The sequence below is a fragment of the Pristiophorus japonicus genome, chromosome 13, assembly GCF_044704955.1.
Source record: "Pristiophorus japonicus isolate sPriJap1 chromosome 13, sPriJap1.hap1, whole genome shotgun sequence".
Taxonomy (NCBI): Eukaryota; Metazoa; Chordata; class Chondrichthyes; family Pristiophoridae; genus Pristiophorus; species Pristiophorus japonicus.
In genome coordinates, this window is record NC_091989.1 from 138,183,588 (window position 1) to 138,197,302 (window position 13,715).

The 13,715-nt window shown below is 46.0% G+C and overlaps 1 protein-coding gene across 3 annotated transcripts in view; it reads right to left on the reverse strand.

Annotated features, from left to right (window-relative positions):
• phkb (phosphorylase kinase, beta) overlaps positions 1-13,715 on the reverse strand; it is a 381,738-nt gene that overhangs the window by 108,304 nt on the left and 259,719 nt on the right. For all 3 annotated transcript variants that reach the window (XM_070898048.1, XM_070898046.1, XM_070898047.1), the window contains 2 exons: positions 12,624-12,679; positions 12,299-12,392 (listed from right to left, as the gene is read on the reverse strand). In XM_070898048.1, the coding sequence (XP_070754149.1) occupies positions 12,299-12,392; positions 12,624-12,679 (150 nt within the window). The remainder of the gene's footprint in view (positions 1-12,298; positions 12,393-12,623; positions 12,680-13,715) is intronic.

Genomic DNA, 13,715 nt, shown 5'->3' on the forward strand with positions numbered 1-13,715 from the left:
ATGGCTGCCTCCTCCCCCCCCCGCGGGAACGAACGGCTGCCTCCTACCCCCCCCCTCCCCCCCCCGCGGGAACGAATGGCTGCCTCCTACCCCCCCCCCCGCGGGAACGAACGGCTGCCTCCTTCCCCCCCCCCCTCCCCCCCCCGCGGGAACGAATGGCTGCCTCAACTTGTGAGGCTTGCTGCAGCATTCTCCCTGGCTGAAGCACTTTCACACAGGTAGGAAGATGGTTTATTTAATCTTTTCTTTGCTTATAAATTTTTATTTAGGTTGGATTTATTTGTATAATATTTGTATAAGTATAAATAAGGATTTATTATAGAATTTAATGACTTCCCTTCCCCCCCCCACACCTCGTTCTGGACGCCTAATTTGTAACCTGCGCCTGATTTTTTAATGTGTAGACAAGGTTTTTTCAGTTTTACAAAAATCTTCACTTGCTCCATTCTAAATTAGTTTGGAGTACGTTTTCACTGTAGAAACTTTGAAATCAGGCGTCAGTGGCCGGACACGCCCCCTTTTGAAGAAAAAATTCTGTTCCAAAGTGAAACTGTTCTACCTGACTAGAACTGCAGAAAAAAAAATGTGGAGAATTGCGATTTCTAAGATAGTCCGTTCTCCACCAGTTGCTCCTAAAAATCAGGCGCAAATCATGTGGAAACTTGGGCCCAGAGACACTGACAGAGACACACTGAGGGGGGGCATCCCAGCACGCTGTTGGAGGGCTCCCGGTGCTGCAGTCGGTAAGTAGAAAATGTTTTATTTATTGATTTTTTAAAAAAAAATTATCTTATTAATTTTGTTTGATTGATTTATTGGTTGATTTATTGATGTATTTATCATTTATTATTGATGATGGCTCTTTATTTGTAAAACTGAAGTGTTTAATGTTTGTAAACTTCCCTTTAAACACCCCCCCCACCATTCCCTACGCCTGATTTGTAACCTACGCCTGATTTTCTAAAGTGCAGACAAGGTTTTTTCGAGCGTACAAAAATCTTCACTTACTCCATTCTAAGTTAGTTTAGAGTAAGTTTTCACTGACGAAACTTTGAAAACAGGCGTAAGTGGCCGGACACGCCCCCTTTTGAAAAAAAAATTCTGTTCCAAAGTGAAACTGTTCTAACTGACTAGAACTGGAGCAAACTAAATGACGAGAATTCCGATTTCTAAGATACTCCGTTCTACACCAGTTGCTCCTAAAAATCAGGAGCAAATCATGTGGAAACTTGGGGCCATAGTGTTTTACTGCACAATGTAGAGGCAGAGCGAACTAAATTTACATTGCTACACCCATTTAAGGCCCATAACATGGGCACGGAAATAATCAATTTACCAGTGCAGAGCCATGCCTGATCTACATGGGAGTTTGGGCCACTACTTAATTGGTCAGTGCCTTTTTTACTATGTGACCCAGGCGGTTGCCTGAAAGGACCACAGGCCTCATTTTCATATTGAAATGATGCCCCAGCACTCATTTCAAACCCGGACTCCTAAACGTATTTGCCATGGTTGGAGCTTACGAGCTCTGACTAGAATTTCCGGGACTTGAACAGCCTAATCAGTGGTTCATAAAGGGCCGCTCAAAAAAAATTCCCCAAAAATACCAAAATGTTGAATTTTGTGGACTCGACAGGAGTCCACAATACAATCGCAGGCCATCACCAGCCTGCCTTCTCTACCCTCCCAGACTTACTCTGGGCCTCGGTGTGGGCTGACATTCTTAAAACCCCATAATAAAAATACATATGCTAAACAAAAGTTTTATGTAAAAGGGTAAAATCGGCTCCAGAAAGGCTGTAGGAAAAAGAACTGCTGAGGTTCATCTCACTAAAGACGACAAAAGATCAGATCACCACAGCATCTTGCATCAACTGGCTCCGGAACGTCTGAAGACCTACCTAACTTAGCTACATTAAAGATAGTGAAAGAAAACAAATTAAGTGTCAATCAATCCTGGGGTTGTACTTGGAGAAGCCCATTGTTGGCAAGCAACCATACCCAGCGGTGCGGTTCAAAAATAAAAGGACTACAAAATCCTAATCATATGGAGAAAGGGCAGTCTATCTTACTGTTCTCTATCTCTTGTAGACTGCTTCTGGGACAGCTGACCTGACCACGAGAGAAAACCATGTGCTACACCACAAAATGTGTCCATCAAGATATTTAGAGAGACTCGACAACCCTGAGCCAATCATGGGTATATACAAACTTTCATTGAGGTTAGACCAGGATAGTCCTTTGTTTTCTTTTTAATTGTTGTTAATTCTAAATCATGCATAAACCGAAGGTGATGCTTAATTCTAATGTTGGTTTGTTTTCTACAAGTACGTCTTAAATCCGGCAACCATGGGACTGAGACCGTGCCGGTTTTTGGATTTTTCTGGATTTCGAACGAGAAAACACCAGAGCATCTGAAGAGCGTATGTGTGCTACCGAGACAGACAAAGTACTAATGGTGGCGTGGGTCAGGTCGGGTTGGGCCGAGTCGAGGGTCATTCAGCAAGGCTCAGACCGAATGCACGCCATTTAAAACAAAGCGGAGTAGCAGATAACTAGTCTGGCCTTGCGGTTTTTGGACAATAATTCCGGATTTTAGTTTACTGAATAACAAATGGGATTTTCTCAAAAATGTCTGGTTTTTGGACAATTATAATTTTCGGACAGCCGGATTTGAGACGTTGTTCCTGTAGTATATAATAAATGATTGGGCCAGAATTTATCGGAGCAGTGCACCTCGTGGCATGCCCGGTTATTTAGACTTTCTCCTGTACCCTTCAGCTCAAAATGTTTTTCCCTGTAAGTTGCTGGAAGTGCGAGCTGATAACAGGGCCACAGGGCATCTGACAAAGAAAGAATGGGTTTAGAGAGAAAAAAGACAGAATGGAAAAGTAAGAACAAAAAAGTAAAAATTTAAAATTTTACATTTTTAAAATCTCTAACAACAATTCATGACTGGAAGAAAGGCGACTCCACACAGCTAACTGTTCACTTTCTGGGCCTGACAGGTTCATTGGCAGTCATTAACAATTATCATGTTGTTAAAAGGGTACTTGCGCTATTAATTACTAGACTTAACTTTCTGTGGCAAGTTTAATGGGTATTTCACATGCAAATTCAGCAACTTCATGAAATTGATGTGCAGGTTAAGGGTGAGATGCCATTTTCACGAAGCTACTGGCGGAGCAGCGCAAATCGTCCAACAACCTGTGCCGATTCGCAAGTCACGGGTCTCTTCCACACCACATGGGGAATGGTAGCAGAGCGGTTATGTTACTGTACTCAGAAAAGTTTTAAGATGACCTGACAGTCCCTGAGAATCAGAATTACAGATATGTTTGATTTAGTGTTTGTCACCAAAGAAGTTATATATAACAGATAAGCTACTGAAAAGTATATATAAAAAATCATTTGCTCAAAGAAATTTTTTGGACATGCCTAGCTGTTGTCTTATGTAAAGTTTATTTTAAGATTTTTTTTAAGATAAGGTGGATGTACTTAGTGTGAATGCATCACTAGTTTTATTTGAGCATTTCTGTCATTACACTCACATGAGTTTTACTTAATTTTTTAAAGTCCATATTCATACAGTTAGGATTTCGCTACAGTGCACTGCTGTGAAATGTGACCAAGGTCCAGGTTGCTGATTGGAGCATGGGCAGGTACAGCAGGAGCGGCGAGGTCGGGACGAAGGCGCGACGAGTGATCGTGGAGCGACGTGATCGGGGCCCAGGAGAGGCGCGAGTTTGGGGCCCTGCAGAGGCGAGGGCCCTCTGGCATGGGCCAGCACACTGCAATGGGCCCAAGTTTCGGGCCACACCTAGAACGGCTCAGCCCCGACCTGGACGCCTGTTTTTCGCGCCCGAAAGTGCATCAAAAAAATACCTTCAGATTCCCTGGCTCCCTGCAGGTCCTTTGTAGCTTGGCGCGGCGCAGCACGAGCTGTGGGGGGGCGGAGCCAGGTCCCTGCGCTGAAATCAGTGCCAGGACCTCTGCACAGACGCACTACAGTGGGCGCGCATGTGCAGTAGCTCCAGGCGCCCGAAACTGTATGGGAAGGGCCTGAAGCACGCCGCCCCTAGCCCTAGCCAAATGGGCTCACTGGGGCGGCGAAGATCAGGCTGCACCTCCCTCGTCCAGCTCCTGCTCTGGCTCCAGCTTCCTCCCCTGTTCAGCTGGCTCTCTCAACCCCCCATCGCCCCCCCCCCCCCCCGCCCCAGCTCCCGCTCCGCTGCCCGCTCCCTTCCTCCCAGATCCCGGTCCACCCCAGCTCCCGCTCCGCTGCCTGCTCCCACCCCCTCACCCCCAGTTCCCGCTCCCACCCTTCCCCCACCAGCTCCCACTCCGACCCCCCCACACCAGCTTCCGCTCCGCTCCCCCACCCAGCTCCCGCTCCCCCCCAGCTCCCGCTACGAGCCACCCCCCCCCCAGCTCTCGCTCCGCTCCCCCCCAGCTCCCGCTCCGCTATCCCCCCAGCTCCGGCTTCCCCCGGCCACCTACCTTTAACTCCGGTCCGCTCCCTCTTCCTTCGGCAGGGCCCGCCCGCCCGTCCGGCATCTTGCTGGGGGTGGGCCCCGCCCGAAGTCTTGGGCCCGGCTTCTTCAAGTCGGCCAGGCCCGTTCAGCCTCCTCCCTCTCCTCTCCCCCTCCCTCCCTCCCTCTCCTCCCTCCCTCTCTCTCCTTTCCCCCTCCCTCCCTGTCCTCTCCCCCTCCCTCCCTGTCCTCTCTCCCTCCCTCCCTTCCCCTCCTCCTCCCTCCCCCCTCCTCCTCCCACTCCATCCCCCCCTCCTCCTCCCACTCCATCCCCCTCCCCACCCCTCCCTCCCTCCCCCCTCCTCCCCTAGCTGTCAGAAACACACAGACACTGACAGACAGAGAGACACTTACACTGACAAACAGAGAGTGAGAGAGAGACACACAGACAGACAGAGAGAGAGAGAGAGACACTGACAGAGACAGAGAGAGACACACTGGGGGGGCCCCGTCCCAGCACGCTGTTGGAGGGCTCCCGGTGCTGCAGTCGGTGAGTAGAACATTTTTTATTTATTGATTTAATTTTTTATTAATTTTATTATTGATTTATTGGTTGATTTATTGATGAATTTATCATTTATTATTGATGATGGCTCTTTATTTGTAAAACTGAAGTGTTTAATGTTTGTAAACTCCCCGCCCCCCCCCCCGTTCCCTACGCCTGATTTGTAACCTACGCCTGATTTTCTAAGTGTAGGCAAGGTTTTTCTGAGCGTACAAAAATCTACACTTATTCCATTCTAAGTTAGTTTGGAGTATGTTTTCACTGCCTAAACTTTCAAAGCGGATGTAAGTGGCCGGACACGCCCCCTTTTGAAAAGAAAAATCTGTTCCAAACTGAAACTGTTCTAACTGACTAGAACTGGAGCAAACTAAATGCCGAGAATTGCAATTTTTAAGATACTCCATTTTAAACCAGTTACTCCAAAAAAACAGGAGCAACTCAGGCAGAAACTTGGTCCCAATATGTGTACGCACTAGGTCCTTGCAGCAGAGCTGGTCTCCAGTTGTCTTGCTTAATCCTTGCCACTGGACCAAGGCCTAGCTTTGTCAGACCCGTGTGATGGCTGGTGTGCAACAGCCACCACACGTTAAAAAAATCCACCACAGGCATCTTCTACCCTTTAACATGTAGTTTGGGACCGGGAATATCAGGTCCTTCATTGAAACACCTATGAACTCATCCCCTTTTGGTGTGGAAGCAAGTCATCCTCGATACGAGGGGCTGCCTAAGAAGAGAATCCAGACGCCTGGACAAATGATCGAGAGACGAGACTTCAAATCCCACGACAGTAGCTGGGATATTTAAATTCAGCTAATTAAATAAATCTGGAATAAAAAGCTAGTATCAGTAACGGTGACCATGAAACTACCAGACTGCCGTAAAAACCCATCCAGACCGCTAATGTCCATTAGAGAAGGAAATCTGCTGTCCTTATCCGGTCTGACCTATATGTGACTCCAGACCCACAGCAAAGTGGTTGACTCGTAACTCCTCTCTGAAATGGCCCAGCAAGCCACTCAGTTGTACCAAACCACTACAAAGAATAAAACTGGACGGACCACCCGGCATCGACCTAGGCACTGGAAATGACAAAGGCACACCCAGTCCTGTCGACCCTTCAAAGTCCTCCTCACTAACATCCAGGGACTTGTACCAAAATTGGGAGAGCTGTTCTACAGACTAGTCAAGCAGCAGCCTGACATAGTCATACTCATAGAATCATACCTTTCAGCCATCGTGTCAGACTCCTCCATCACCATCCCTGCGTATGTTCTGTCCCACCGGTAGGGCAGACCCACTAGAGGTGGCAGCACAGTAGTATACAGTCAGGAATGGATTGCCCTGAAAGTCCTCAACATTTAATCTGGACCCTATGGAGACTCATGGCATCAACTCAAACATGGCCGAGAAAACCTCCTGCTAATTACCACCGACGCCCTCCCTCAGCTAATGAATCAGTACTCCTCCATGTTGAACACCACTTGGAAGAAGCATTAAGGGTAGCAAGGGCACAGAATGTACTCTGGACAGGGGACTTCAATCAAGAGTGGCTTGGGAGCACCAATACTGGCCGAGTCCTGAAGGACATAGCTGTCAGAGTGGACCTGCGGCAGGTGGTGAGAGAAACAACATAAGGGAAAAATCAACTTGACCTCATCCTCACCAATCTACCTGTCACAGATGCATCTGTCCCTGATAGGATTAGCAGGCATGACCACCCTCCACCATGTTGTGTGGCACTACCATCGTGCCTAAAGGAATAGATTCAGAACAGATCTAGCAGCTCAAAACTGGGCATTCATAAGGCACTGTGGGCCATCAGCAGCAGAATTGTATTCCACCACAATCTGTAACCTCATGGCCTGGCATATTTCTATTCTACCATTACCATCAAGCCAGGGGACCAATTTTTTTCAATGAAGAGTGCAAAAGAGCATGCCAACACCAGGCATACCTAAAAATTAAGTGCCAACCTAGTGAAGCTACAACACAGGACTACATGCATGATAAACAGCAGAAGCAGCATGCTATAGACAGAGCTAAGTGATCCTACAACCAAAGGATCAGATCAAGGCTCAGCATCCTGCCACATCCAGTCCTGGTGTATGAACTCTATATGTGCTCCACATGAACTCGCTGAACTTCAGCTTCTAGCGATTTCCCCCAGTGTTCATTTGGCCTCGTAGGGCTTACATGGGGCCCGTCCTCCTCGCACATCAACCTGGCTGCAGGCTTCCTGCACATACGCGCCAAGTGATCGTTGACGTTGCAATTTCTGCAGGTATATTGCTGATACCTGCAAGTTCTGGCTGGGTGTTTGCCTCCACACCTCCAACATGAGCCGTTGTTGGAAACAAAAGGTCCATTACCAGTCGATCATCTCGGACTGTCTCTGTAACTGTCCTTAAACGCACCATTGACAGGTGTTGATGGCCCCATTACTGGCTGCATTGTCCCTTGCGATGGCATGAATCGCCGTACAGCTAGCCATTGTCTCTGTTGAATTCCCTCTTTGGGTTCAACTACATGCTCGGGCATGTCCGATTGCCCCTGGAGAACTGTGTGCTGCGTTAACAATGTTGACTCCCTGTCCATTTGCTGCATTTAAGCCAAGATTTTTGTCAAACATCATTCTGGTCTCTTCCTCTCCTGAGATAAATGTCTGGGCCATCAAAGCCGCCTTTCCCAGGGTCAAGTCTTTGGTCTCAATCAGTTTCCTGAAAACCCCAGCGTGCCCGATGCCCTCAATAAAAAAAGTCTCGCAGTATCTCCGCTCTGCATGCATCTGGGAACTTACATAGGCTTGCCAGTCGCCAGAGGTCTGCCACGAAGTCTGGAACGCTTTGCCCTTCTCGCCACCGGTGCATGTAAAACCGGTGTCTCGCCATGTGTATGCTGCTTGCCGGTTTGAAGTGTTCCCCGATCAACTTACTGAGGTCTTCAAAAGTCTTGTCCGCCGGCTTCTCTGGCGCTAGAAGGTCCTTCATCAGGGAGTACGTCCTGGATCCACAAACCGTCAGATGAGCCCTGCGTTTGTCGGCCAAATCCTGTCCCAACCATTCCTTAGTGATGAAACTTTGCTGTAGTCTATCAATAAAATCGTCCCAATCATCACTAACACAGTACCTCTCATCTGTGCTGTTAGTGGCCATGCTCGCGTGGTTTAAATCCCAGTTTCTCGTTGCCAATGTTATGTCCTTACTATACAGTATAAATGCACACGAGGCCCATACTTGAGAGAAGGTCACTCTGTGACCAGTAACCTTTATTAGCCAGCACTGAAGTGATGAAGGTGGGTGGAGCTTCCCCTTTGATACCTGAAAATCCAGGTTAGGAGTGTCTCCCACAAGTTCACCACCTAGTGGTCAATGTTCTCACGGTGTACAACTTAGGTCAGTTTATACATGGATTACAATGAGAGTTGAATACATGACAGGAAGGACAAATCTAATACAGCAAATAATTATCCCCATCAGTCTACTCGCAATCATCAGCAAAGTGATGGAAGGTGTTGTCAAAAGTGATGAAAGGTGCTATCAAGCAGCACGTACTCACCAATAACCTGCTCACCAATGCTCAGTTTGGGTTCCGCCAGGACCACTTCCCTGCAGACCTCGTTACAGCCTTGATCCAAATATGGACAAAAGAGCTGAATTCCAGAGTTGCGATAAGAGTGACTGCATTTAACAGCAAGGCCGCATTTGATCAAGTGTGGCATCAAGGAGTTCTAGTAAAATTGAAGTCAATGGGAATGAGGAGGAAATATTTCCACTGGCTGGAGTCATACCCAGCACAAAGAAAGATGATTGTGGTTGTTGGAAGCCAATCATCACAGCCCCAGGACATCGCTGCAGGAGTTCCGCAGGGCAGTGTTCTAGGCCCAACCTTCTTCAGCTGCTTCATTAATGACCTTCCCTCCATCATAAGGTCAGAAGTAGGGATGTTTTCTTATGATTGCACAGTGTTCAGTCTATTTGCAACTCCTCAGATAATGAAGCAGTCCACACTCACATGCAGCAAGATCTGGACAACATTCAGCCTTGGGCTGATAAGTGGCAAATTCATGCCACACAAGTTCAAGGCAATGAACATCTCCAACAAGAGAAAGTCCACCCACCGCCCCTTGATATTCAATGGCATTATCATCGTTGAATCCCCCACCATCAGCATCCTAGGGAGGGGGGGTCACCATTGACCAGAAACGTCTTCTAGACCATCCAGATAAGTATTGTGTCAACAAGAACAGTTCAGAGGCCAGGTATTCTGTGGAAGTGTCTCGCCTCGTGACTCCCCATCTACAAGGCACAAGTCAGGAGTGTGATGGAATATTCTCCAATTGTCTGGATGAGTACAGCGCCAACAGCATTCAAGAAGCTTGACACCATCCAGAATAAAGCAGCCCGCTTGATTGACACCCCATCCACTACCTAAAATATTCACTCCCTCCATGCACCGTGGCTGCAATGTAATCCATCTACAAGATATACTGCAGCAACTGGCCAAGGCTTCTTCGACAGCAGCTCCCAAATCCGCGACCTCTACCACCTAGAACGACAAGGGCAGCATGCGCATGGGAACACCACCACCTGCAAGATCCCCTTCAAGTTACACACCATCCTGACTTGGAAATATATCACATTCCTTCATCGTCACTGAGTCAAAATCCTGGAACTCCCTCCCTAACAGCACTGTAGGAGGACCTTCATCACATGAACATCTTACCACCACATTCTCAAGGGTAATTAGGGATGGGCAATAAATGCTGGCCTTGCCAGAAATGCCCACCTCCCATGAATGAATAATAAAAAAGTTGTTGGCCGATTTTCACCTTAATATCGCCATGCATCGTTCACATGCCGTTATATTTTCGGCAAATTCTGGCCCATAGTTTTCTTTACAAAGCCATGGTTTACGCCTGGAGTTTATTAGTATAAAAACCCTATTAAATTAAATATAAAATTCAAATTGTCTGGAGATAATTTAATTTCCCCAGATTAAAGTACAAAATCACTTTCCACCTTTTGCCCCTACAACCACAACAGGCGAGCTGCATCAGTATTCGCTACTGTCCCTATTTATTCTGATGAGGCCAGAGGATGAATTTGCTTTGATCCTTGGGCTTCTTTGTTCTGCTGCAATGTTGCTGCTCCAGTTTTAGATCCAGTTTTAAATCACATCCAGTTTTAGGCACTAAGGAATTTAGGCCCAGAATCATTTAAGTTGAAAGAAAAAAAATAATGCAACGATACTTCGAGATGCTCTATAAAAAAACAATACGTCGCAAGAATTATGTGTTCAAATGGGGTTATATTTCAGTCAGACAAGGTTTAGGAGCATAGGAACAGGAGTAGGGCATTCAGACCCTCGTACTTGCACCACCATTCAATTAGACCTTGGATGATCTGTAGCCTAACTCCATCTGTCCGTTCCATAACCCTTAATATTCTTGTCCAACAAAAATCGATTAATCCCAGTCTTGAAATCTTCAATTGATCTAGCTTCAACAGCTTTTTGGGGGAAGAGAGTTCCAGATCTCCACTACCCTTTGTGTGAAGAAGTGCTTTCTGGCCTAAGCCCTGAACTCTAATTTTAAGGTTGTGCCCCCTTGATAAAATAAAACCAACAGAAACATTTTTTGGGGTGGAGATAGTGGGCCCAAGTTTGGCCAATCCGTTTTTTTGGCGTACTCACCCTTTATGCGCCATTTATGTGCGCTGGAAACGGCGCCGGAAAAAAATGGCCCCATCCTGGCCGTTCTGAAGAGTCTGGAGTGCCCTGCACGGCGCAGATTAAACAGTGGGGTGTGGAGCTATAGCCCTGCACCGAAATCAGTGCCGGCAGTATCGCGCATGCGCAGTGGCATCGGGTCCGGTGTTCGCGCATGCGCAGTAGTGTCGAAACTTGCAGCAGTGTCCTGCCTGTGTTGCTGTTTGTATGCAAATTAAGATGCCGCATTCGGTCACCCCCCACCCCCCACCTTCGATATGAAGGCCAGCCAGCAGCTCTCTCTCTCCCCTCCTGCGCCCTCCACCCCCTCCACCCCCACATCAACGATGCCGTGTTCGGTCGCTTTGCTTCGCACTCCCACCTCCCCACCCCCCCACCCCCCCGCCTCCCTCCCACCCCGGACGAAGGGCTTGCCGGTGCGTGCCGAGCCCAGACCAGCCTCTCTTCCCCATCCCTTCCTTCAACCTCCCGATGCGTCTTTGCCGCCCGCCCCTTTCCCAGGCCGAATAGCCTCCCATACAATCCGACCCGCTGCCTTCCCCGGCCGAGTTCAAATCAAGGTAGGATTTACTACAATTTTTTATTTGTTATTCAATTGTTTACCTGAGTTCTTTATTTTTAATGAATTATTTAAACTTTTATTTGCAATGTTTGGTGCTTGGGTGCAGGTCCTTACTTACTTACCTGCGCCAATTTCTTAACTGCCCGCAACGTTTTTCAGAGTTGGCCACATACGCTGACCTAAGTCGATTTGGAGTAAGTTTTTGCTGGCCAAAGTGGCATAAATGGCCAAAACTGGCGTAAGTGGCTGGGAACGCCCCCTTTTGGAAAAAAAACTGAACTAAAAAAAAATCAAACCTAACTGAGTTACTCTGGAGCAAGTTTATTGGGGAAAATGGCATTTTTTAAACTTACGCCAGAAAAGCCAATTTACTCCAAAAAAATTGGAGCAAGTCATGGCCAAAATTGGGCCCTTAAAAAGTATTTTAGACTTGGATGTGATGAAAAATATCTTCATTTCAGATCACTGAAAGTATAATTTTATTCATCACAGTTTTTAGGCAAGGCTTGCTTTTTAAACCCGGTCACGTAAACCAGTTTTACATCATTGTAATTACATTTTTTCATGCAGATTACCCCACTGCTCATTGACATTCAGCACAAATGGATGAGACACCATTTTAACAAATAATTTACATTTTTTTAAAAAAAGATATTAGGTCAAACTTTTATATAAAATGACAACAAATACAGAGTATTTGTTTATATCAACTTTTATAAAAATAAAAATTGTAGTGATTTCATGCCAATATTTATTATTGCTGTTGTTGAATCAGATGGCAGCTGCCATTTATAATGATACTTAATAGGTCATGCAAGAAGTGGAATCTCAGTTGCACAGCAGTATGACCACATCTCCATACACAACACAACAACTGAACATCTTCCATCTAAAAGCTACAAGTTCTCTCAAAGCTACAAGGCTTTTTGAATTCCATCTTCTAAACAGAAGCTATTATTATATACTGTTTACCTTTACAAGCTCCTGTTGAGGCCATATTTGGATGGGTTCTACTTGCTGAGGGGTCTGGGTCTGTATTCCATATGTGTTGAGAAACACTTGCAGGCTACAAACACAGAATCGGCATTTTATATTAATACAACATATGCTAGTAATAGTATTGTAAAATGGAATATCTGATGTTTTATGCAAGTTAATAATGCCTAAGACACAAGTTACAACTAAATTAGTATTCTCAGCATGGCAATTGTATAATCTCTTGGCTAAAGAACAAATAAATACTGTAGATGAGGCAGAGGCTTATAATAGCTTGTCTAATGGGTTATGCATCACATACCGCTGGCTTTCAGTAATCAGGGACACATGAACTACCACATCATTTTCTGAAAGGCCCTGAAAGACACAATAAAATTGGATAAATGTCAAGTATCAAGCAAATTATAAAAATATACTATTAACTTAGAAATAGAAGCAAGATTCGTAAAAAGGTACAAAATAAAATATATTGATTAGTCTGTTTCTTTACACTATCACCTTATAATCAATCCAATTTTGCTGAGAGAGCAATTCAACACTCTACAGCTAAAACCCATTAATCTAACAACTACCCAAAGGGGTTTAATGTCAAAGCTATTTTGTATGATGCATAACTTGGTGTTTGGTGCAATACATTCTCCTATGCTATCAATGGAGTGTCACGGTAAGGTTCTGAGTGTAATGGTCCAAAGCAAAAACCATTTGTAATACACTATACATTATTCACCAGATTTTATTGTAGCAGTAAACATAAAGGTGCAGCATTACAGGATTTAAAAATGTTTCATACAGAAATTGTCTTATACTGATGTTGAAGAAACTTTGCTGAAACCGGTCACCCAAAAATGCACTATCATAATGGACTAATACTCTACACGGTACCATTTCTCAGTGATACAATGCCTAGCACTTCCAATATTTACAATTCCAGTTTACTCTGTAATGTTAGCATTTAAACTCCTATGGCTGGATTTTTGGTCTTCTGCCACCCGTGTTAGTGCCCGGTGGGATGGCAATGTCGGCGGTAAGCACTTCTGGGCGGGTAAACAGCTTCCAGTGCCCTGCTGGGACATTCGGGGTCGGTTTTGAGGGGGTGCGGAGCATTACGGGTCTGTGGTGGATCCGTTGGTCAGGATCACGGCTTGCAGACGGAGGATAGTGACAAACATTTGGGGGCAGCCGAAACGGAGGAGGACACACCATTCGGCTCAATTTTCCCCAGTGATTTGTGCCATTTTTTTTGAGCAGGCTGCTCTTTTTGACCCAAGTTGAAAAACCACAGTTTCCCCAATCAATTTGCACCAGCGTAACTCAGTTAATTACGATTTTGTTAGGGCAGTTTTTTTTCAGCCAAAGGGGGCGTAACCAGCCACCTTCGCCAATTATGGCCATT